This window comes from Pan troglodytes, chromosome 2 (genome assembly GCF_028858775.2).
Source record: "Pan troglodytes isolate AG18354 chromosome 2, NHGRI_mPanTro3-v2.0_pri, whole genome shotgun sequence".
In the NCBI taxonomy this organism is placed as follows: Eukaryota; Metazoa; Chordata; class Mammalia; order Primates; family Hominidae; genus Pan; species Pan troglodytes.
The window spans coordinates 54,120,076-54,145,585 of NC_086015.1; the positions used below are offsets into that span (position 1 = coordinate 54,120,076).

At 44.3% G+C, this 25,510-nt stretch overlaps 1 protein-coding gene across 2 annotated transcripts in view; it reads left to right on the forward strand.

Moving 5' to 3' along the window:
- Nucleotides 1–331: 331 nt before the first annotated feature.
- Nucleotides 332–25,510, forward strand: part of RBM5 (RNA binding motif protein 5) — a 30,602-nt gene continuing 5,423 nt past the window's right edge. The window contains exons 1-18 of one of the 2 annotated variants that reach the window (XM_001167585.6): nucleotides 332–996; nucleotides 2,349–2,418; nucleotides 4,011–4,176; nucleotides 5,696–5,851; nucleotides 11,963–12,032; nucleotides 12,519–12,592; nucleotides 15,070–15,153; nucleotides 16,234–16,294; nucleotides 17,063–17,128; nucleotides 17,541–17,701; nucleotides 18,740–18,837; nucleotides 19,452–19,539; nucleotides 20,034–20,111; nucleotides 20,196–20,268; nucleotides 21,566–21,651; nucleotides 22,342–22,426; nucleotides 22,642–22,733; nucleotides 25,336–25,497. In XM_001167585.6, the coding sequence (XP_001167585.1) occupies nucleotides 2,402–2,418; nucleotides 4,011–4,176; nucleotides 5,696–5,851; nucleotides 11,963–12,032; nucleotides 12,519–12,592; nucleotides 15,070–15,153; nucleotides 16,234–16,294; nucleotides 17,063–17,128; nucleotides 17,541–17,701; nucleotides 18,740–18,837; nucleotides 19,452–19,539; nucleotides 20,034–20,111; nucleotides 20,196–20,268; nucleotides 21,566–21,651; nucleotides 22,342–22,426; nucleotides 22,642–22,733; nucleotides 25,336–25,497 (1,617 nt within the window). In that variant the 5' untranslated portion in view covers nucleotides 332–996; nucleotides 2,349–2,401. The remainder of the gene's footprint in view (nucleotides 997–2,348; nucleotides 2,419–4,010; nucleotides 4,177–5,695; nucleotides 5,852–11,962; nucleotides 12,033–12,518; nucleotides 12,593–15,069; nucleotides 15,154–16,233; nucleotides 16,295–17,062; nucleotides 17,129–17,540; nucleotides 17,702–18,739; nucleotides 18,838–19,451; nucleotides 19,540–20,033; nucleotides 20,112–20,195; nucleotides 20,269–21,565; nucleotides 21,652–22,341; nucleotides 22,427–22,641; nucleotides 22,734–25,335; nucleotides 25,498–25,510) is intronic. The other variant, XM_009445525.5, reaches the window with a different exon arrangement.

The following is a 25,510-nucleotide window of genomic DNA, read 5'->3' on the forward strand; positions in this document are numbered from 1 at the left end:
TGTTGCCCATGCTGGAGTGCAGTGGCGCAATCTCGGCTCACTGCAAGCTCCGCCTCCCGGGTTCACACCATTCTCCTGCCTCAGCCTCCCAAGTAGCTGGGACTACAGGCGCCCGCCACCATGCCCAGCTAATTTTTTTGTATTTTTAGTAGAGACGGGATTTCACCGTGTTAGCCAGGATGGTCTCGATCTCCTGACCTTGTGATCCGCCCGCCTTGGCCTCCCAAAGTGCTGGGATTACAGGAGTGAGCCACCACGCCCAGCACCGGCCTCCTTTTTATTTTTTAGCGACAGTTTCTCGCATTGTCCCCAGGCTGGAGTGCTGTGACGAGATCACAGCTCACTGCAGCCTCGACCTCTTGGGCCCAAGCGAACCTCTTACCTCAGCTCCTGAGTAGCTGGGACAAGAGGTGCACGCCACCATGCTCAGTTAATTTTATTTTTTGTAGAGATAGGATCTCACTGTGTTTCCCAGGCTGGTCTCGAACTCCTGGCCTCAAGCGATCCTCCTGCCTCGGCCTCCCAAAATGCTGGCTTGTGAGTGAGCCACCACGCCACGCACGGTCTCCTTTTGAAGTCGAATTAGACAATGTTTTACACCGTGCCAGTGAAAGCAAACTGTACTCTCTACGGCGCTAGTAGCAAAAGCAAAGAATTATTAACATGCCTAATAGGAGCCCTAAAAACTAATCCAGGTCTGCAAAAGCCGATCGACAACTCTGTAGTGATTTAGAAGAGAATTGCAAGAAATTAACACAGAGCGTCGTAAGTGACAGGATGGTCTGGCGACCACATTTCCCGGCAGCCCTCGCGCAGCCAGGCCGCTTCGAGGATTGGACTTCTCCGCAGGAGGCGGGTGACAGGGGGAGGGGATAAGCGTGAGGTACTGTGGGTAGGAGACGGCCGTCGGCGGAGGCGCCATTTTGTGTAGCCGCCGAACCTTGTTGGAGGTTCTGGGGCGCAGAACCGCTACTGCTGCTTCGGTCTCTCCTTGGGGTAAGTGCGGCGGCTGTCTGTAACGACGGTAGGTTCTTGCCATTTGGGCTGGCCCCCAAGCCTCCCTTGTCAGCTGCCGGAGGCGACTGATCAGCTCCAGCCGGTTCTGTAGAGGGGCTAAATTACCCCAGGCGTTGGAGGGCCGCGCCCTTCCTTGTTGCCAGCTCTGTCAGTTTCCAGAGGGTGTCCAGCCAGCTCAGCCTTGGGCCTGCTTCTTTCTGGCTGTGACTTTGCCCCTTGTGGATACACGTCCCCTAATCTTCAGCCCAACGGAGCAGTGGAGCCGTCGCCTGTCCCTCGGGCACTCCTTGGGAGCGCCCTGGCAGTCTCTGGCCGCCATCCCCCCCTCAACTGCAATTGAATCCCCCTCTCCGAAAAGCTGATCGGTGATCGCCGATCTGCGGGTTTGGAACCTCTTGGGAGGCGGGAGGGGCGTGTGCGGGGAGGGCAGGCCGGACGCTGGAGTCGGTCGAGCAGGCCGTGACGCCGCCATCTCGGCCGCGAGACCCCACGGAGGTGGGTGCCGGCACCGCCCGGGAGACAAGGGGCGGCACCAGTGAATATGCCCCGGGACTTGTTTCCCCCCAGTGGTTCTTTTTCATTTATTAATTTCAACAAATCGTTGAGCATTCGCTCTAGACTAGGCTTCCAGAGACTACTGGAACTGATTTTTCGGACCTCGCGCTCTTCGAACGCGGTCCAGCAGTGTGATGTCTTATTACCAACGCGGGGCGGGGGGCCGGGCTGTTCACTACTCAGTGGTTTGTAGTCATAAGAACTGGCTCAAGACGTGGTGGTTATTGTTACCTAGGAATTAGGTCGTTTCTAGCTTTGCTCTTGTCTTATGCGATACGTTATTAATGTAGTAGATTTCAGTCAGCTCAGTATCCCAGCTTCTACAGGGTTTTACATTTTTCATCAGAAGTGTTTGAATTTCACGTTGCTCCTTGTATTAATGAAGACACTTGGATTAATGTTTTAACGGTCAACTATCCCACGGAGTTGCTTTGATACAAAACCAAGGAGCTGATTGTAGCTCTGCCCTTTTTGCTTTGTAATTCTAAGGTAGGAGCAGGGAAGGAGTCTTCTGCTTGCTCCGTATTATGATTCTGTTAAATCTGGAATCTAATATTTTAAAATATGCTTAATCTTCCGGTTTTGCTCATTGTTAACAAAATGTTAGCACGATTTTAACGTTGACAGTTTGTCCCCACCATTTCCCCACCTTAGATAATCACTGTCAATGATTTGAAGGTTTGATGAAATCCCAGCCTCAGTAGTATCCAAGCTATGGAGCTGCTGACTTAAGTGATCTCTGAGATTTATAGCAATTAATCTCTCTTGTCTCCTAGAAAAAATAAAATTTGAACCTTTTGGAGCTGTGTGCTAAATCTTCAGTGGGACAATGGGTTCAGACAAAAGGTAAGTTACTACAGTACGTGGCTTTGATCTCAACATTTCAGTGGGGACTGAACTCTTTGTTTAAAATAGTTTATCAAACTAATATATGAGTGTTTTGCGCCAGGCATTGCTAATGAACACCTTTATGATCCTGTTGTCACAAACTACAGTCTAGTGAGAGAATTAAAGTACTGTGTGAACATGCTGTGATAAAGTGTAGGGTGCTCTTAGAACACATAGGAAGTATGTCTTTTTCTTGTTCACAGCCAGGAAAGCTTCCTGGAGAAAATATTCTCTGGAAGGAAGCTGAAGGATAAGAAAGAATTTTAGGCAAAGAAGGGCAGGGTAGAGTGGGTCACTGAAGGTTCCCTGTGTGGACAGCAACCTTTGCAGAATCCAGGAGATCATACAGTCTGGCACTTAGCACAGTTCCTGGCTGTGGTAAGCAATCAATGAATGCCATTTCTTGTTATTGTTCCCTGAATAGCAAGATGATCCAGACTTAGAGAGCTGAGAAGCTTGGGACTGTGTGTTACATGAAGAAAGAAAGAGCCAAATAATTAGTGGAAAATTAAGATGAGAGCATTTGGCTATTGTGTCACCTATGGGTACACGCTCTCAGACCATTTGATTTAAACACACACCCTTATTCAGCCATCTGCCTTTTTAGTATTGAGGTCAGTCCCTGTGGTAGATCACATTGACAGGCCGAGGGGCCTTAGGAAATGTTCATGTCACATGGTATTTTAATGCTGTGTCAGCAGTCTGTGGTTCTAAATAGCTTACTAAATTAACATTTACCCCTTTGGGGTGTCTCAGTCCCATATTTCCTTTGATTCTTTTTATTAAATTTGTATATTCTAAATGAAGCCCTTATAAACCTTTCCTTTGCCTTATGATTGCACAGCAGTTTTATGAATCTGGTAAACAATTTACAAAAGGTGTATTTTATCTGTGGTCAAATAGGTTTAAGCCTCTTGTTATTAGGTTTTCCCATGAAGCCCAGTGCTGCCCTTTAGCCAAAAATAAACCAGATGTTATAAGAAGAGTGTTCTCTTAAGGGGTGCTAGTTTTGGGTAACTATCCAGTTATATCTGACAGACAACTAAGTTGCCTGATGGGGAAAAAAAAGACTAACTTAGTTCATCCAGGTTTTTGGTCCATTTTCCAGTAGGCATGATACTCTTGAGAGTAGATGAGCCAGGGATGTACTTAATTTCACCCTTTAAAATTGGGTGAAATTCGAGTAACTGCTTTCTTCCTGTTTTTGGTCACTAAGATCTGAATCAGGGATGAAGGGATAATATGTAGACTCTAGGCTTGACAAAATGCAAAAATAAACTTGGACAACATGACTCTTTCTTAGAAATATTCAACCCAAATGTTTATTTCAGATTTAGCATACATTCCTGAGAATTATCATTACATTTAGGGATGTAGGTATTTTCCCAGTGGTTATCTTAGTAAACTGGAATTTGGTAATACTTTTTAACACTTTAAACTATTTGGATATATCTTATAAACTGATCTGTGGGCCGTGTGTATTTTTAACTATGTCTTTTAAAGGTACAAAATGTGACTGACTTTAGAATGAAAATTATTTTCCCTGGCAGAGTGAGTAGAACAGAGCGTAGTGGAAGATACGGTTCCATCATAGACAGGGATGACCGTGATGAGCGTGAATCCCGAAGCAGGCGGAGGGACTCAGATTACAAAAGATCTAGTGATGATCGGAGGGGTGATAGATATGACGACTACCGAGACTATGACAGTCCAGAGGTGAGTGACCAGCGGCTGTATAACCCCCAAAAACACTCTGAGCCTTATAGTAATAGAAATAACAGCCAGGCAGCCAGGTCCAGTGGCCCCTTCCCATAATCCCATCACTTTGGGAGGCCAAGGCGGCCAGATCACTTGAGGTCAGGAGTTTAAGACCAGTCTGGCCAACATAGTGAAACCCGTCTCTACTAAAAATACAAAAATTAGCTGAGTGTGGTGGTGGGCGCCTGTCACAGCTACTTGGAGACTGAGGTAAGAGAATCACTTGAAACCTGGGAGGCGGAGGTTGCAGTGAGCTGAGATTGTATCAGTGCTCTCCAGCATGGGTGACAAAGCAAGACTCCATCTCAAAAAAAAAAAAAAAAGAAAGAAAAGAAAAGAAATAATGGCCAGGGTTTACATAGGGCTCACCATGTACTTTTGAGCACTTGACTTCATGAATTCATTTAGGTCTCAGTACAACCTGATAAGGCAGGTGTTATTCCCATTTTAAAGATGAAACAATGGGGTTATGATAACATATTAGTTCTGTGTTTTGAAATGAATGATAAATATAAGTTGTTGGCCAGGCACGGTGGCTCACACCTGTAATACCAACAATTTGGGAGGCCGAGGCAGGAGGATCCCTTGAGCCCAGGAGTTAGAGGCCAGCCTGGGCACCATAGGGAGACCCTGTCTTTAAAATAATAATAATGAAAAATAATAAATATAAGTTGTTGTTTTGGTCATCTTGATATATCTTTTTTTTTTTTTTTTTTTTTTTTTTGAGACAGCTTTTTAGTCTTGTCACCCAGGCTGGAGTGCAGTGGTGCGACCTCAGCTACTCAGGAGGCTGAGGTACGAGAATTGCTTGAGCCTGGGAGGCAGTGGTTGCAGTGAGCTGAGATCATGCCATTGCACTCCAGCATGGACGACAGAGGGAGACTCTGTCTCAAAAAAAAAAAAAAAAACCAGAAGGCCGGCGCGGTGGCTTACGCCTGTAATCCCAGCACTTTGGGAGGCCGAGGCGGGCGGATCATGAGGTCAGAAGATTGAGACCATCCTGGCTAACATGGTGAAACCCTGTCTCTACTAAAAATACAAAAAATTAGCTGGGCGTGGTGGCAAGCGCCTATAGTCCCAACTACTCGGGAGGCTGAAGGAGGAGAATTGCTTGAACCCAGGAGGCAGAGGTTGCAGTGAGCAGAGATCATCGCACCACTGCACTCCAGTCTGGGCAATAAGAGCGAAACTGTCTCAAAAAAAAAAAAAAAAGAAAACACAGCAGGCTGGGTGTGCCTATAATCCCAGCACTTTGGGAGGCCATAGCAGGAGGGTCTTTTGAGGCCAGGAGTTCAGACCAGCCTGGGTAACATAGTGAGACCCCTGTCTCAAAAAAAAAAAAATTGCAGTGAACATTACCATGGAGTGCTTGTGTAATCTCTGTACACTTCCTGCTAAGGATAATTTCTAGGAGTGGAGGGTCTGTTTCAAAGAGTACAGGGTGATGTTAATTGTGATTTTGTTTATTGTAACTCAGAGAGAGCGTGAAAGAAGGAACAGTGACCGATCCGAAGATGGCTACCATTCAGATGGTGACTATGGTGAGCACGACTATAGGCATGACATCAGTGACGAGAGGGAGAGCAAGACCATCATGCTGCGCGGCCTTCCCATCACCATCACAGAGAGTGATGTAAGTGGAAATGACAGTTATAACCAGCAGTCAGTAGGCACAATGAACTTTGAGCTTCTACCATTATTTTCTCATGCTATTGTTTTATCTTAAGCCAATAGAGGTTGAGTATCCCTTATCCAAAATGCTTGGGACCAGAACTGTTTTGATATATTTTTTTTAATATTTGCATTTACATAAGTTTAAACATTTGCATTTACATAAGTCTAAACATGAAATTCATTTGTATTTTGTATATGTCTTATACATGCCAAAGGTAATTTTATACAACACTTTAATTTTTTTTTTTTTTTTTTTTAAGACAGAGTCTTGCTCTGTCACCCAGGCTGGAGTGCAGTGGTACAATCTCGGCTCACTGCAAGCTCTGCCTCCCGGGTTCACGCCATTCTCCTGCCTCAGCCTCCCGAGTAGCTGGGACTACAGGCGCCCGCCACCGCACCCGGCTAATTTTTTTCGTATTTTTAGTAGAGACGGGGTTTCACTGTGGTCTCCATCTCCTGCCACCCGCCTCGGCCTCCCAAAGTGCTGGGATTACAGGCGTGAGCCACCTTGCCCGGCCAACACTTTAAATAATTTTATACACAAAACAATGTGTGCTTTGTTTTTTTGTGTGTGATATTTTTGTTTCTGTTTTTTACAGGCAGGGTCTCATTGTCACCCAGGCTGGATTATAGCAATGCAATCATAGCTCACTGCAGCCTCAAACTCCTGGGCTCAAGTGATCTTTTTACTTCAGTAGCTGGCAGGTGCATGCCACCACACCCAGCTAATTTATTTTTTGTAGAGACAGGCTGGGCTAACTATGTTGCCTGGACTAAAAGTTTGGACTGCCCTCTTGTCTGTGACCTTTCAAATAAGGTCAGGGGTGGAATTTTCCACTTGTTGTGTCATGTCAGTGCTCAGAAAATTTCAGATTTTGGAGCATTTCAAATTTTTGGATTAGGGTTGCTCAACCTGTATCTATCTCAGCTAGTGAAATATTTTTCTGTCTTTAGGGAAAAGTTCTCTGAACTAGGTTCAGAAGTAAGTTACCATTTTGGCCAGGTGCGATGGCTCATGCCTGTAATCCCAGGCACTTTGGGAGGTCGAGGCGGGTGGATCACTTGAGGTCAGGAATTTGAGACCAGCCTGGCCAACATGGTGAAACCCTGTCTCTACTAAAAATACAAGAATTAGCTAGGTGTGGTGGTGCATACCTGTAGTCCCAGCTACTTGGGGAGGTGCTGAGACAGGAGAATGGCTTGAACCTGGGAGGCGGAGTTTACAATGAGCCAAGATCACGCCATTGCACTCCAGCCTGGGTGACAGAACAAGACCCTGTCTCAAAAACAAAAAGAAGTAAATTACCATATTTAGGCTTTGAAGCTCAATGTATGAGTTTTCTAAATGTCTTTAACCACAGGGAGCAGGTCTTCTGTCTTCATTAGCTCCTAGAAGATAATCAATATATTTTTATTGAATTAGTCACTTATTAGATGAGGATGATTGGTAAATACCTAATTTTCTTTATAATCTGGCCACCCTTTTATTTGTTGAAAATTGAACTACCCATTTGAAACCTCAGAAAAGCTTGTTAAAAAGGACGGCTCATTCAGACTGGCCAATTAGAGTCTTAGTGTACTTGGCACTGCCTGATTTCCAGCAGCATCTCTGGTCCTCACCCTTCCTTCCAGCCACACCCTACTTCCCACATCCTGGACTTTGGACATGTCCATTGCTCTACTGTTGTGCCTTTTTCTGCTTGGAGACGCCTGTATGTAAAGCCCGATCTATCGGGCAGAGCTTCTTCTTCGTTATTCTCTTCCTAAGGCACTGTATTCATGACTTTTGTGTAGCACCTTTACTGTAGCCATCAACACACATGTCTCATCTCTACCACAAGATCTCTGAAAATAGGCCTCTGTGTGAACTAGTCACCTCCCTTGAACACAGTATGTTACTCAGCCAGTGCTCTTGGTAAAAATGAATGTGAGGTTTTAAAACAGCATTGTGCCAGTATTTGTTTTCTTGGAGTAATCAAAGTAATATTCTGACTAATGTTTAGTTGAATTTTGGATAAAGCTCAAAATAAGCATTGGATTCCCGTAGCTTTGGGTTTCTAAACCCTGGAAGTAATGAATGTGACAAATGTGAGACAGGATATTAGAGTTAATAGTGGGTAATCATTCCATTATTTGTGATCCACTGCACATCTGCTACACTGTACATGTTAGATGCTACAGTGATACAGAGCTATGGATCTTGCCTCAAAAAAGCTTATGGATGAGTAGCTAAGGTCAGCAGATAATGGTGACAATGCAGAATAGAAAGGGGTCAGAGGCCGAGTATGGTAACTCATGCCTGTAATCCCAGCACTTTGGGAGGCCAAGGTGGAAAGAGTGCTTGAGCCCAGGAGTTCAAGTCCAACCTGGACAACATGGTAAGATGCATCTCTCCAAAAAAAAAAAAAAATAGCCAGTCTTAGTGGCGCTTGTCTGTGGTCCCAGTTACTTGGGAGACTGAGGCAGGAAGATCACTTGAGCCTAGGAGGTCAAGGGTACAGTGAGTTGTGTTCACGCCACTGCACTCCAGCCTGAGCGACAGAGCAAGACCCTGTCTCAAAAAGAGGGTCATGTTGGAAAAGGTCCTATTGAAAGAGGTCTGCCTAAGAGCTCTTGAAGGTTATTTAAAGGAAATTGTTACTAGTGGAGGGTAAGGAATCTTCTATTTTTATTTTTGTGAGACAGGGCCTTACTCTGTCGCATAGGCTGGAGTGCAATGGCGTGATTGTGGCTCACAGCAGCCTCCAACTTTTGGGCTCAGGCAATCCACCAGCCTCAGCCTCCCAAGTAGCTGGGATTACAGGCATGTGTCACCACTCCGAGCTAATTTTTTTTTTGATCGGTTTTTTTTTTTTTTTTTTTGTAGAGACAAGGTCTCTCTTTGTTGCCTAGACTGGTCTTGAACTCTTGTCTTCAATCAATCCTCCCGCCTGGGTCTCCCAAAGTGCTAGGATTATAGGCGTGGAAAACTAAGGGAATGGTGTGGTAGATGGGCCCTTCAGGCGGAGGGGTATCACATGAGCAGGGAATAGAAAGGTACTGAATCTAGATAAGGCCTAGCAATCGGCTTGATTTGGCTGGAGTCAGAGGCTTTTGGCAGGAGAGGGATGAGTGGCAAAGTGCTACTGTGGCTAGGGGCTAGAGTTTTCAAAAGTCTAGCTAAGCCTAAAAGAATATTACTGAGGGTTGGCCAGGTGCGGTGGCTCACGCCTGTAATCCCAGCACTTTAGGATTCCAAGGCGGGCGGATCACAAGGTCAGGAGATCGAGACCATCCTGGCTAGCACGGTGAAACCCTGTCTCTACTAAAACTACAAAAAAATTAGCCAGCCGTGGTGGCAGGCGCCTGTAGTCCCAGTTACTCAGGAGGCTGGGGCAGGAGAATGGCATGAACCTGAGAGGCGGAGCTTGCAGTGAGCTGAGATCGTGCCATTGCACTCCAGCCTGGGCGACAGAGCAAGACTGTCTCAAAAAAAAAAAGAAACTGCTACAAGTATTGATTTGAGTGTTAGAAATTTTAGTGAGTGGTTGAATTCACAGGTGTGATGCCTGAGGATAATGAGGATTGGCTGTGTGTAGTCTTGCAGCCGTTGCACCTAATTATGGAAAGTAGAGGCCAGTGAGAATCTTGTTTCCACAAATTTCACCCTGTTTTTTTTTCATGGTAGTATTCATGCCTGATATTATTGATGAAGAGACTAGTATATTTTTGTGGCCTTTTGGAAAAAGGAGTTGGTCTGACATTGGAACAAGCCTACCAGCCAGAATACTTTATTCTAGCCCCAATTAATGTTTGATTTATTAGGAGCCTAAGAATGTGATGAACTTTGAAAATTTTTACCAATAATTTAACTGTAAGAAAAGTATGATCCATTAAAAATGTTTACCTGGCCTGGTGCGGTGGCTCACGCCTGTAATCCCAGCACTTTGGGAGGCCAAGGTGGGTGGATTACCTGAGCCCAAGAGATGGAGACCAGCCTGGGCAACATGGTGAAACCCCTCTCTACTAAAATATAAAAAATTAGCTGGGTGTGGCGACATGCGCCTGTAGTCCCAGCTACTCTTGAGGCTGAGGCAGAATTGCTTGAACCCAGGAGGCGGAGGTTGCAGTGAGCCGAGATCATGCCATTGCTCTCCAGCCTGGGCAACAGAGTGAGACTCCATCTCAAAAAAATTTAAAAAAAAGTTTATCATCAGGCTCTTCATTTTTTGGCTGTTGATTTTTTTCCTTATTTTGAGAGTAGGCCTCAAAGAGCAGGAAGGCTATTCTTGATTAGACATACTTCAGGGCACAGTGACACATCCACTGCCTCTTTTAAATCTCATCTGAGTCCTTATTTTTATTTTTTTATTTTCTTAAAGATAGGGTTGCACTTTGTCACCCAGGCTGGAGTGCAGTGGTGCAATAGCCCATTGTAACCTCGAACTCCTGGGCTTAAACAGTCCTCCCACCTCAGCCTCCCAGGTAACTAGGACTACAGGTGTATACCATCATGCTTGGGTAATTTTTATTTTATTTTATTATTATTTTTTGAGACGGAGTCTCACTCTTGCCCAGGCTGGAGTGCAGTGGCGCGATCTCGGCTCACTGCAACCTCCACCTCCCGGGGTCAAGCGATTCTCTTGCCTCGGCCTCCCAAGTAGCTAGGACTACAGGCACGTGCCACCACGTCTGGCTGATTTTTTGTATTTTTAGTAGAGACGGGATTTCACTGTGTTGGCCAGGATGGTCTCCATCTCTTGACCTCGTGATCCACCTGCCTTGGCCCCCCAAAGTGCTGGAATTACAGGCGTGAGCCACCGTGCGAGGCCTAATTTTTAAAATTTTTGTATACAGATGGGGTCTTACTGTGTTCCCCAGGCTGGTCTCACACTCCTGTGCTCAAGCACTCATCTTGCCTCATCTTCCCAAAGCGCTAGGATTATAGGCATGAGCCACTGTACTATCCTGCAGAACAAAGGACAGGGAGATTAGACTAAAGGATGGAGGCTTGAGACATCATACCACAAGCAAGGATGTGTATCATAACAGAAATTAATTGCGGCCAGGCATTGTGGCTCACTCCTGTAATCCTAGCACTTTGGGAGGCCAAGGTGGCTGGATCGCTTGAGCCCAGGAGTTCCAGACCAGCCTGGGCAACGTGGCAAAACTCTGTCTCTACAAAAAATACAAAAATTAACCAGGTGTGGTGGTGTGCATTTGTAGTCCCAGCTACTTAGGAGGCTGAGGTGGGAGGATCACTTGAGTCCAGGAAGGCAGAGGTTGCAGTGAGCTGAGATCACACCAGTGCACTTCAGCCTGGGTGTCAGAGCTAGGCCCTGTCTCAAAAAAAAAAAGGAAAAATTAATTACACCTGAGGGAAATTCCCATGCAACATTTAATGAATGCCTTCAGTGCTGTTATAATGCATTAATTTCTATGAGAAATGTTCTCTCTTTTTTGTGCCTTTTAGGAAAATTGCATTTTGGTGATAGAAGATAAAAACTTGGCTAATTAGGCCAGGCATGGTGGGTCATGCATGTAATCCCAGCACTTTGGGAGGCTGGCATATCACTTGAGGCCAGGAGTTCGAGACTAGCCTGTCCAACACAGTGAAACCCCGTCTCTACTAAAAATACAAAAATTAGCTGGATGTGGTGGTGGATGCCTGTAATCCCAGCTACCTGGGAGGCTGAGGCAGAAGAATCGCTTGAATCCAGGAGGTGGAGGTTGAAGTGAGCCGAGATCACGTCACTGTACTCCAGCCTGGGTGACAGAGCGAGACTCCGTCTCAAAAAAAAAAAAAAAAAAATCAGTCACGCATGGTGGTGCACACCTATAATCCCAGCTACTCGGGAGGCTGAGGCAGGAGAATTGCTTGAACCCAGGAGGTGGTGGTTGCAGTGAGCTGAGATCATGCCACTGCACTCCAGCCTGGGCAACCAAGTGAGTGAGAGACAGAGACTCCATCTTAAAAAAAAAAAAAAAAAAAAAAAACCTTGGCTAATTAAACAGTTGATGTAATTCCTATTCCATGTAGAATAGTGTGTGGCAAAAGCTTTAACTGTAAATAATGTAAAACCCTGTGCAGATTCGAGAAATGATGGAGTCCTTCGAAGGCCCTCAGCCTGCGGATGTGAGGCTGATGAAGAGGAAAACAGGTGAGAGCTTGCTTAGTTCCTGATATTATTGTTCTCTTCCCCATTCCCACCTCAGTCCCTAAAGAACATCCTGATTCCCCCAGTCTTCAAGCACATGAATTCAGAATGAAAGGTTTGCCATGGCTAAGGAATGTGACTCTTTGAAAACCATGTTAGCATCTGAGGAACTTTTTAAAACTTTGTTTTAGGGACTTTTTTTTCCTTAGGTAAGTAATGATTTATAAACTCCTTTTTTTTTTTTTTTTTGACTATAGTCTGTTGCATGGTTACTTTAAGCGTGGAATCAAATAGAGTGGCATTTAGTTCAGGCGGCTTGTTCCTTGCCATGGCAAAGTATCAAGAAGATCCCCAAGTCAAGTCACATTTGTAAAGCTGCTTCCCAATTGGCTTTGTCACGCAGTGTTGAAGCAGTGGGAGAGAGATTCACCTGTTATAAAGGAACTGACTAACACAAGTATCCCGTCTATATCTGAATGCTGTCTCTAGGTGTAAGCCGTGGTTTCGCCTTCGTGGAGTTTTATCACTTGCAAGATGCTACCAGCTGGATGGAAGCCAATCAGGTTGCTTCACTCACCAAGTCTAGATATTCATGAAAATGGAACAAGTCTGTACAATTTAAAAAAAAAGGTTGAAGGAGTGGTTTGTTCCAAAGGAGTGACTTTTTTTAAAAAAAGCTTTGTATATATTAAAATTGATGTTACTAGAATAAGTACAGTACCAAGGACTTCATTATAGAATTTGTTCTGCCTTTAAACATGGCTACCTACCTGGCAGGGCTTTGTTAACTACTGAATACCTGTCTGGTAATCACTAAAACATCTTAGTGTTTCCCTTTTTTCTAGTTTGTTATATTCCTATTATGTCCATTGAGAGTAAGCTTAGTATATCAAACTCTCCATTTGACAGTGAAGAGAACATAGTGAAAGTCTGTGGCAGGCATTTTTATAAGTAATTCCTTATTTCTGCCTGAAGACCACAAAGCCTCCTGGAGGCATAACTGCTCAGACCGGTCTTCAGGGAATATTTAAGGACTTAGTGGAATTTATGAACAATAAGTCTGATGAGATTAGCCTGGGAGTGGTGTCCTGCTGCTGTCTAATCTAGTTAGAGTGGCATTAACATTCTAATCTCCTTGAGAATGCCTTTTATAGTCTGTTCAAAGCAAGTCATTGATGGTTCTTCGAGGTAGTGTTAACTGAAGTGTTCTTCAGTTTGTCAAGATAATGTTCAGTGCTTGGCACTTAAATAACATTTTTTGCAAGAACTCCAAGGCACATTATTGAATGCCTTTAACCAAGTGCATTCTGGGAAGTTTGCTTGACTCATTATCTTGCTTTTCTGCAGCATTCTGTGATTTGAGTCATCCATGAATCCACGAATAAAAGTTACATTCTTTGATTGGTAATATTGCCATTTATAACAAGACTCACTAATGAGGGTATCACTTTGACTGACTGATTTGTTAAAGTTTTTAAGCCTCTCATTTTCCTAACCCAGAAATCACAGCCTGATTTTATTAAAAGTAGAGCTTCATTCATTTCATACCATAGATACCATCCTAGTAAATCCAGAACATATACAAGGTTCATGTGAGTCTGCTTTCTTGACATGATAGCATTGTTTGATGCAGTGGATATGTCAGAATGACTAACCTAGGAGTTTAAAACTCCTAAGAAACTAAAACCTGTAAGACATTTAAAAGTCTCCACAATTTTAATGTATACAAAGCTATGTTACTGTGTAACACATTACAGTTCAAATTCACTCCAGAAATAAAAGGCCAGTAGGATTAGGGACTCACTGGTAGTTTGGAGTCTCCCAGCACACATCCCTCCTAGTGGGATGATCTATTGACATATCTCCCAGCTTTTTTATTTTTGCTTCTGTATATCACAGTGAGTGGATGGCCCTTCAGCTTTTTCTCTCCTGGCCAGACATGCAGTCTTGCCTTTAGATATCGCAGAGACAAAATTCACAGCATGTCTTAAATCTTCCAGGATTTGCAAGAACCAAATTGCTCAACAGTATGTATGTTTAGAGGGGTTAGACTCCTTTTTAAAATCTGGATATCTAACCACCTACTTAAATCTGTTTGATAGTGTCAAACCACCCCCACCCTTGATCCTCCCACCCCCAAGAAAAAGAAAAGATGCTCCTGTTAAATGAAGGCTCTTTAGGGGTAGGTGCTAGGTATACTCTTGGCTAGATTGATTCAGCTCAGAATTTTGACTTTTTAAAGCTAAGTCCTTGTAGTCACATGGTTGACTTGAAGGATGAGGTGGTGTGTGCATTTATGAGCTTTTCCTACCCCCCTGAAGAAACTTCATTGGCCTCCTGGTTACTCATCTTGAAGAGAGTACCATCCATTTTAGTGAAAAACACATCTGTCACCTAGGACATGACATGGTTGCAGTTGACAGGAAAAAAAAAAATCTCATTTAGTTGTTTTAGAGTTGGTGGCATTCAGAATAGTCCCTCTTGAGAAAGAATTGTAACCAAATTCCTTTTAAAAATGAGTTCCCCTCCCTTTCCCCCCAAAGGACACATCCTGAAGCAGAAGGTGGGGGGGGAAGGAGAAATGTAAAGGCTTTTACTTTGCATAAGGATGGGGGACTGGGGAAAAAGGTGAAGCGAAGCCCAAGGACACCATGCTAAGGGCAAAAGTAAGAGACAGTCTCAGAACTGAGAGAATTGTGTCTTCTGCTTTTTGAAGTAGACTGTCACACTCAGGCAGCCTGTCAATGCTGAATGTTAGGACTTCTGTCTCCGCTGGAGACACGGCCTGGTGCAAGTCAGCGTTTAGTGTTTGACAGCTTTCTCAGCACTCCCTGACTCCGTTTACCTTTACTCCGCATCCCATTCTCTTACTGCCTATCTGAAGGATTGGATGGGCAGAGTATAGGTGGCGGTGGTTGGTCCTCCCCGTATGTTGTCCATTTAATTCCAGAGCACTGATTTTTCCGAAGTGTGCTCTGCCCTGGGAAAATGGACACATGTTCCTCACAATGGGAATAACTAATTACTTCTTTTCTTACAGAAAAAGTTGGTGATTCAAGGAAAGCACATTGCAATGCATTATAGCAATCCCAGACCTAAGTTTGAAGATTGGCTTTGTAACAAGGTAAGCATATGTTCTTCCCAAATAGACAAAACTCCTTTAGGATATTGCTGTTTTTTCTGTTTGTTTATTTGACTGTCCAAACAAGGAAATTGTTACTCAATCATCAGTAATATTCATGGTTTGTTACTTTCCTTGGGTCCTCCTACACTGGTATTAGATGATAGAACTAGAGGTTTCGTTTATTAAGATGCACGTTCTGCTGGGCATGGTGGCTCACGCCTGTAATCCCAGCACTTTGGGAGGCCAAGGCGGTTTGATAGCTTGAGGCCAGGAGTTAGAGACCAGCCTGGCCAACATGGCAAAACCCCGTCTCTACTAAAAATACAAAAATTAGCCGGGCATCACGGTGCGCGCCTGTAATCCCAGCTACTCGGAGGTTGAGGCAGGAAAATCTCTTGAACACGGGAGGCAGAGGTTGCAATGAGCCAAGATCACGCCACTGCACTCTAGCCTGGGTGACAGAGTGAGACTCTGTCTCAAAAAACAAAAAAGGACAACAAAAAGGATGCAGGTTCTAAGCCCAGTGATTAAGATTTTAGGTGTGTTTCATGTTACTGTTTATTGAATTCTAGAGCTCTCAGTTTTTGGCGTAGTCTCTTAACTGTATTAACCAAAATAGTTGAGAACCCTGCTAAAGTTATATAAGGTTTACCATTTTGAACTTGAATGTTGACATTGATATTTTGAGAGTGCTCAAACTGTGTCCCCTGTCCAGTAGGGGACTAGACAGTGGTTAGTTTACCTTGTGTTTGTGTATGTAGGATGGGATGTATAGTGCTCTGTTGATACAAGGAAGAACTTCACCAGTGGCTTGCTGTAGAGTCTTCAAATTAACTGAGCCCTTTCCTCGGCTTGATAATAATGGGATTCTTCTTCAACATACAACAAACTTTGTTTTTCTTGGGAGATTTTAACAGTGTTACATTCTGAATTTTTTAGGTTATGTCCCCATGTCTCAGCTACGTGAGACTTTCTGCTTTTCTGTTAGTTACTGGGACCTACCCGTGGCCCCACTGTTATTGTTACTAGAAAGCCTGGCCTAATGTGAGAAATAATTACAGATAAAACTTTTTTTTTCAGTGCTGCCTTAACAATTTCAGGAAAAGACTAAAATGCTTCCGATGTGGAGCAGACAAGTTTGGTAAGACTGGATTCAGCTGTTTGCAATATGCATTAAAACCTACTAACTGGGGCAGGGAGTGGTGGCTCACTGTAATCCCACCACTTTGCAAGGCCAAGGTGGGAAGATCACTTGAGGACAGGAGTTCAATACCAGCCTGGCAAGAGATAGCAAGACCCTGCCTGTACAAAAAAAGAAATTTTAAATTATCTGGGTGTGGTGGCACACACCTGTAGTCCTAGCTACTCAGGAGGTTTAGGTGAGAGGATTGCTTGAGTCCAGGAGTTGAAGGCTGCAGTGAGCTATGGTCATACCACTGCACTCCAGCCTGGGCAACAAACAAGACCCTGCCTCTCAAAAAAAACAAAACAAAAATCTGACAAATAGGGTTGTTAACTGTGAGCCTGAGGAAAAGTATAGATTTTAGTGTGCTTAAACAACTTGTCTGTTTTCTTTAAATCTTTTCCCTTAGGTTAGATAATGCTGCTCATGATTGTGAGAGCACAGAAAGTTCTTTTGTTTTCTAGAATTAAGTCTGCTCACCTGGTTTGCATTCTGCATCTGCCTTTCTTTAGTGCAGGGTAGTGTCAGTCCCACTGTGGCCCAAAGTTTGCATTCTGCGTTAACCATGTCACAATTAATGAGGTTTTACTATAGGCACAAATGCTTAAAAAAGAAAAAAACGATTGTTTTGTGTGGTTAAAATAAAAACTTGTGGGGATTTTAATGTATTTCTTTGGTGAAAATACATTAGTTGTTTGTCTCTAATTGGATCACTTTCCCTTCTAGACTCTGAACAGGAAGTGCCTCCTGGAACCACAGAGTCGGTTCAGTCTGTGGATTACTACTGTGATAGTAAGTTCATACACGATCTTTTGGTCTTCATGTTAAAAATTGACCTCAGTTGTCAGGAGATGGAGACCATCCTGGCTAACACGGTGAAACCCTGTCTCTACTAAAAATACAAAAAATTAGCTGGGTGTGGTGGCACACACCTGTAATCCCAGCTACTCCGTCTCAAAAAAAAAAAAAAAAAATTGACCTCAGTTGGAAATTTCTGTTCGTAGCCTACCCTTTTGTAAGGAGCAGCAGCAGCTTCGGGTTGTCCCTTAAAAGACTGGATTTTTAGAATCTTCTCCATGTCAGGGTAGAAAATACACTAGGAATGTCACAAATGGATTTGTCTGTACTTGACCCTATCTTGGAAAACTTTGGTACATTGGTGGTGGGAATGCATGTGTATGTCATTTGTCTCATTTACCCCTAGCGATCATTCTTCGGAACATAGCTCCGCACACTGTGGTGGATTCCATCATGACAGCACTGTCTCCTTACGCGTCTTTAGCAGTCAATAACATCCGCCTCATAAAAGACAAACAGACCCAGCAGAACAGAGGCTTCGCATTTGTGCAGCTGTCTTCTGCAATGGTGAGGTTCTCATCGATTCTTTCCTTTTTAAAAGAAACAGCTTTAAGAGGCAAATGTGGTTCATCCAGTTTTGAAACTGTCTGAGGCTCCTGAAGCCCAAGATGCAAGGCTCCCTAATGACAGTTTTTGCACTGCTAAATTACAGGACTGATGACTTCAGTAAGTAGTAAAAATAATGTGTATACCTGTAGGCAACTGGCAGAATTTTTTGAGCCACAGTTTAGTCCTTGGTACTCTGTTTTTTGTTGTTGTTCTTCTTTTTTGGGATGGAGTCTCACTGTCGCCCAGGCTGGAGTGCGGTGGCACCATCTCGGATCACTGCAACCTCTGCCTCCAGGGTTCAAGCGATTCTCCTGCCTCAGCCTCCTGAGTAGCTGGGATTACAGGTGCCCGCCACCACGCCCAGCTATTTTTTTTTTTTTTTGAGAGGGAGTCTCGCTCTGTCGCCCAGGCTGGATGGAGTGCAGTGGCATGATCTCGGCTCACTGCAAGCTCCACCTCCCCAGGGTTCACACCATTCTCCCACCTCAGCCTCCTGAGTATCTGGGATTACAGGCGCTCACCACCACGCCCAGCTAATCTTTTGTATTTTTAGTAGAGATGGGGTTTCACTGTGTTAGCCAGGATGGTCTTGATCACCACCTCTGCCTCCCAAAGTGCTGGGATTACAGGCGTGAGCCACCGCGCCCAGCCACACCCAGCTAATTTTTGTATTTTTAGTAGAGACAGGTTTTTGCCATGTTGGCCAGGCTGGTCTCAAACTCCTGACTTCAAGTGATCTGCTCACCTCAGCCTCCCAAGTGCTAGATGTACTTTGTTTTAGATTGGTTTAGCATTTGCTCTTTTGGTAATACTGGAAACCTTCACATCTTAGAGGAAAGAGAGATATTCCTTTCTTGAGGTTTCATATCTGCAAACACAATAAGGAATTAATTGCCTTTTATTTTTTAATAGAAAACTACTTCTTTGAATGGGGTGGATGGTAGGGAGAGATTTTTAATTGCATTGCACGTTTTTTTCCTTCACATTCTCCTTCAGGATGCTTCTCAGCTGCTTCAGATATTACAGAGTCTCCATCCTCCTTTGAAAATTGATGGCAAAACTATTGGGGTTGATTTTGCAAAAAGTGCCAGAAAGTGAGTGGCTTCATTGTCCTTATTTCAAACTACTGCATATGCACATTTGTACAGTGTGCTAACTGAACGCCAAGCCTGTGCCCCAAGTATGTTGAGACACTGTGATCCTCCCTGATTGCCAAGGCCAGGAGGGACACGTTTGTCTTTTAGTGATTATTCCCTACTGTCCTGTATAACCAGTTGATGAAGTTGCCTGAAATGGTTTCAGATCAGGAGAAAGGCAAGTATGGCAGATGGGTTGAGAACACATGCTTTGCAAACTGCAGCAGTATAGTGCTAACCCATCCAGAAATAACCCATTCCTTCCAGAACAGCGTGCTAATAATTTCATGTATATAGTGCTTAACTCTAACACGGTAAATTTCCCTTTTTTTAGTATCATTGCACATTCAAAAAACTCTTTGTTAGATGGCAGGTTACAAGGTAGAACAATGATACTACAGGGCCACTTGCTTACTGAGGAATTTCCCCATGAAGAGCCCTCCCCCTATGAAATGTGGCCTTGCTGGCATTTGAGAACTGACAAAGGGTGGAGTGAATCAGTTGGTGGTATAGGGGCACTAATTGTGGGAATACTGAGATAGAATCACATGATTGGATCTTTGTGGTTTCAGAGACTTGGTCCTCTCAGATGGTAACCGCGTCAGCGCCTTCTCTGTAGCTAGTACGGCTATTGCTGCTGCTCAGTGGTCATCCACCCAGGTAAGATCGAGGATCTTTTTGCTCAAGGTAGTGTGGTGGTGGTGCCCAGATTCACAGACGTGACCTCTCCTGTGGTACTCGCAGTATGAGCTCTTTTTTTTTCTCTTTTTTTTTTTTTTTTTTTTTTTGAGACAGAGTATCACTCTCGTCACCCGGGCTGGAGTGCAATGGTGCAGTCTTGGCTCACTGCAAGCTCCACCTTCCAGGTTCAAGCGGTTCTTCTGTCTCAGCCTCTTGAGTAGCTGGGATTACAGGTACCTGCCACCACGCCCGGCTAATTTTTGTATTTTAGTAGAGATGGGATTTCACCACGTTGGCCAGGCTGGTCTTGAACTCCTGACCTCAGGTGATCCACCCACCTCAGCCTCCCAAAGTGCTGGGATTACAGCCGTGAGCCACAGCGCCCAGCATCACGAGCTCATTTTTAGGGACTTCTGAATTTTTTTCCTTAATGCCTACTAAGTTTGTCTTTGTCTCATTTTGATGTTTTGTAGTCTCAAAGTGGTGAAGGAGGCAGTGTTGACTACAGTTATCTGCAACCAGGTCAAGATGGCTATGCCCAATATGCTCAGGTAGGTAGATTTTAGCAGCTTCCACCTTATAGTCTTGCAGAGTGTGTCTGAGAATAGCAGCTTTAATGGTGGACTTTTCTTCAGTATTCACAGGATTATCAGCAGTTTTATCAACAACAAGCTGGAGGATTGGAATCTGATGCATCATCTGCATCAGGTAGTAAACATCTCCCTTTTACCTTTTGTTTAAGCACTTACAGTTGAAGAAATATGATTAAATGTCCTAACTGGACCAAAAGCTACAAGTCCATTTCTCTGTAAGATTGTAGGGGGCATGGCCGGGCACGGTGGCTCACGCCTGTAATCCCAGCACTTTGGGAGGCCAAGGCAGGTGGATCACGAGGTCAGGAGTTCAAGACCGGCCTGGCCAACATGGTGAAACCCCATCTCAGCTAAAACTACAGAAATTAGCCAGGTGCGGTGGCAGGCGCCTGTAATCCCAGCTACTCAGGAGGCTGAGGCAGGAGAATTGCTTGAACCCGCGCGGCAGAGATTGCAGTGAGCTGAGATTGCGCCACTGCACTCCAGCCTGGGCGACAGAGTGAGATTCTGTCTCAGAAAGAAAAAAAAAAGAATGTAGGGGGCATATTCATGGCCGTCATCATGTACCCAAGGTTCTGGGGAAGAATACGGTTATTTGTGTACACCAGGAGTTAATACAAGGTCTTAGAGACCATGTTGTGATGAGTTTAATTCTTGGAATTCAACTCTGTATTTCCCCTCTCTGTGTTAGGAGTCATGAGTGCCCACGTAAGTTCAGGTGAGCAGAGAGGATGTGGCCCTGGAGACTGGTGCTCAGGCATCAATCAGAAGAGCTACTCTAAGAAGCCTTGGCTTTAATTTTTGTTTCAGGCTTTAAAAAGCCTTGTGAGTTAAATCTTTCTCAACCCCAGAGCAAATATAAATCCTTTCTTCTCTTCCTTTTCTCTTTTTTTTTTTTTTTGAGACGGAGTCTCGCTCTGTTGCCCAGGCTGGAGTGCGGTGGCGTTATCTCGGTTCACTGCGAGCTTCGCCTCCCAGGTTCATGCCATTCTCCTGCCTTAGCCTCACAAGTAGCTGGAACTACAGGTGCCTGCCACCACTCCCGGCTAATTTTTTGTATTTTTAGTAGAGACGGGGTTTCACCGTGTTAGCCAGGATGGTCTCAATCTCCTGACCTCGTGAGCGGCTCACCTTTTCCTTCCAAAGTGCTGGGATTACAGGCCTGAGCCACTGCACCCGGCCTTTTCTCTTTTTCTTAGCCATGATACAGAATCCTTAACTTTGTATATCACATCTAGTAGAATTATAAGAAAATGAAAATGTCACAGATTCCAGGGTACTTAGTGGGAGTTAGCTTATGAAGAACTGACATATACAATGACAGAAGAAGGCTAGATTGGGCATTACAACTAAAGATGTTTGGGTTGGCGTTCAGTGCCTTGGCTTTCCCTAACATTTGTGTTTATCATCAGGCACAGCAGTGACCACCACCTCAGCGGCTGTAGTGTCCCAGAGTCCTCAGCTGTATAATCAAACCTCCAATCCACCTGGCTCTCCGGTAATCCTGTTGTCCTATATACAAAACTCGTGGCTGATGGGGAAATTTTGTTTTGCTATACAAGTATTACCCTTTCCTGTTGTATGAGCCAGGATTGAGTAATACACACTTCAACCTTATTTCTTTCTGTTGTTTTAAAATATTAATTTTATGATATATATGTGCATGTATATTTTAAATATAAAATTTCAACTGTGTATTTATACTTTATGCATGCTTGACCTTTAGAAAGTTGTCGCCGGGGCCGGGTGTGGTGGCTTGCGCCTGTAATCCCAGCACTTTGGGAGGCCGAGGCGGGTGGATCACAAGGTTAGGAGATCAAGACCATCCTGGCTAACACGGTGAAACCCCGTCTCTACTAAAAATACAAAAATTAGCCGGGCGTGGTGGCACATGCCTGTAATCCCAGCTACTCGGGAGGCTGAGGCAGGAGAATTGCTTGAACCCTGGAGACGGAGGTTGCAGTGAGCCAAGATTGCGCCACTGCAGTCCAGTTTGGGCAACAGAGCAAGACTCCTCTTGAAAAAGAAAGCAAAAAAGTTGTCAACATGTGTTTTGCTGAGGGATTGCCTTAGATTATTGCTACAGTGTGTCTGTCAGGGGAGCCCTTCCTCCTGGATGATTGCAGTGATTTAGCTCTCTTAAAAGGCTTTACAGTTGAAATTATATTGAAGCTGCTGTTCTTTCCAGACTGAGGAAGCACAGCCTAGCACTAGCACAAGTACACAGGCCCCAGCCGCTTCCCCTACTGGTGTAGTTCCTGGTACCAAATATGGTAAGCCAAACCTCATGGGGCTGTTGACAGTTGGAAGGTCTTAGTTGTTGTCTTTGTTTAATGAGAGTTCTTCTCCCTTTGCGGGTGTCAGAGGGACACTTGGGGATGTGAGACAGAGAAGAAACATTAGGCCTGCTGCTTCTCACTGGCTTAGAATTTGAAATAAAGCCAATTTCTTACCTGGAATGACTGTATGCTGGATTTTGTTTTTGCAGCAGTACCTGACACGTCCACTTACCAGTATGATGAATCTTCAGGATATTACTATGATCCGACAACAGGGCTCTATTATGACCCCAACTCGCAAGTAAATGTGCTGCTTTCCTCCTCAATTTCACTAGAAGTAGTTTCGCTTAGTGCATTTATGAGGCATAAAATGAAATATTTCCTGCAAAAGAATATATGACTCAGATTAGTTTTAACTTCTTCAAAGCCACCAAAATGTAATTTTTATTTGGAGATTGTAAGTTTTAATTGTAGGGTTAAAAAATGTTTTGAGGTATTATAATATACACACAGAAAAATACACAAAACAGAAATGTGCAATTCTTTGAATGTTTATACATGTCTATACATTTGTATATTACATGTGTATATACACCACCACTTATTCCCAGCCCACCTAATCCTCATGCCCATTGCTGGTCAGTAACCTATGTCTTCAATAACCACTATTTTGACTTCTGTTGCCATAGATTATTTTGTCAAGTTACAATTTATGGAAAGACCTAGCTAGAAATTTTAAATTGTACTTTTCTCCCTATTGTTTAACCTTTTAGAGTGTACAAATCAGTGGCTTTTAATATATTCACAGTGTTGTGTAACTGTTACCACTGTCTAATCTCAGAACATTTTCATCACTCGAAGAAGAAACCCTGTACCTGTTAAACAGTCACTCCCCATTCTGTACTCTCCTCCAGTAACTACTAATCTACTCTCTGTCTCTATGGATTTGCTTTTTTTATTTTTTTTGTGGCACGATCTTGGCTCACTGCAGCCTCCACCTCCTGGGTTCAAGCAATGCTCCTGCCTCAGCCTGCTGAGTAGCTGGTAGCTGGGATTACAGGCGCCCACCACACCCAGCTAATTTTTGTAGTTGAGACAGGGTTTCACCTTGTTTGCCAGGCTGGTCTCGAACTCCTGACCTTAAGTGATCCACCCGCCTCAGCCTCCAAAGTGCCAGGATTACAGGCATGAGCCACTGTGCCCAGCCCTCTGTTCTTGACATTTCATATAAGTGGAGTCAGACAATAGATTACCTTTTGTATCCAGCATCCTTTACTTTGCCTCCCTGTGTATTCTTGAGGGTAGAATTTAGCAGATGTATGGAGTGATGTTTTATTTTTGGTGGCATATATAACTTTTAAAAGGGAAAAACAACTTTAACACCCCATAAATAACTCTATTTATGACCGGGAGCTGTATATATAGAACAGTAATAAGTATTTTTAACAGGAACTTGGCATTGATAGGTTGTGGTTTCTGAGAGATTGAAGTGTGAAGCTGTGTGCGACGTGCCTAAGCAGGCCAAGCCTCTGCATACCTCTTCCATCCACTTCTCTCGTTTGTGGAGCCTGGCCATTTATTTCCCTGTCAGTTCTTTTTTTTTTTTTTTTTTTTCCCCCGTCAGTTCTCTTTGGTGGCCTTAGAAGTTGTGTCTGTAGGCTGGGCGCAGTGGCTCACGCCTGTAATCCCAGCACTTTGGGAGGCCAAGATGGGAGGATCACTAGGTCAGGAGATTGAGACCATCCTGGCTAACACAGTGAAACCCCGTCTCTACTAAAAAAAAAAAAAAAAACAAAAAAATTAGCCGAGCGTGGTGGCAAATGCCTGTAGTCCCAGCTACTCGGGGGGCTGAGGCAGGAGAATGGCGTGAACCCGGGAGGTGGAGCTTGCAGTAAGCGAATGTCGCGCCACTGCACTCCAGCCTGGGTGACGGAGCGAGACTCTGTCTAAAAAAAAAAAAACAAAAGTTGTGTCTGTTAGCCACGCCACCTTACCCAGGAGAGACAGACACTGTCTCCTGGGTCCCTGTTGAGCAGATAGAGTGAGCGACTGGAAAATAGAGGAGAGGATATGTGACACCTCTCCTCTGTTGCAATTCCTGCTGAGCTTGGGTCCCTTCACCAACACCTCCTTCCAGCTCTGTGCTAGTGTTTACACCCTGTGTGTGGTTGCCTGGTATCCAACGGATTCTATGTGGATGGGCCCAATGATGAGCTGTTGTCATGGCAGATGTCTGAACTCCATGACACGCCCACCTGTTCTGGCTGCCTGGTTTATGTAAATAGTCTGTGGAACAGAGTGAGACAAATTGCTCTTTGGGTGCCCTCTAGGTAGGCCCAGGGATTAAATTAATGGGAACTAGACTTTTTAAATTTTTATTATCATTTTTTTTGAGACGGAGTCTTACTCTGTTGCCCAGACTGGAGTGCAGTGGCGTGATCTTGGCTCACTGCCACCTCCTCCATCTCCCAGGTTCAAGCAGTTCTCTTGCCTCAGCCTCCTGAGTAGCTGGGATTACAGGTGTGCCATCATGCCCAGCTAATTTTTGTATTTTTAGTAGAGATGAGTTATCACCATGTTGGCCAGGCTGGTCTTGAACTCCTGACCTTGGGTGATCTGCCCACCACCACCTCCCAAAGTGCTAGGATTACGGGCATGAGCCACTGCTCCTGGCTGGGAACTAAACTTTTTAAAGAAATCATATTCTATTTTTACTCTAGCAGTGTCACACCTCTTTGCTAGGTGGTTCATCACCTTTATTATACCAAGGTGTGCCCAGGGTCTTTTCTGGGCAGGAAACATCACTAGTCCACAACATACTTTATCTTTTTTTTGACAAAATATGTAATCGACTGACATAGCAGAAAGTCTGCATTAATTGTTTTTTGTTTGTTGTTTTCTAGTACTACTATAATTCCTTAACCCAGCAGTACCTTTACTGGGATGGGGAAAAAGAGACCTACGTGCCAGCTGCAGAGTCTAGCTCCCACCAGCAGACGGGCCTGCCTCCTGCAAAAGAGGGGAAAGAGAAGAAGGAGAAACCCAAGAGCAAAACAGCCCAGCAGGTTAGAACATGAC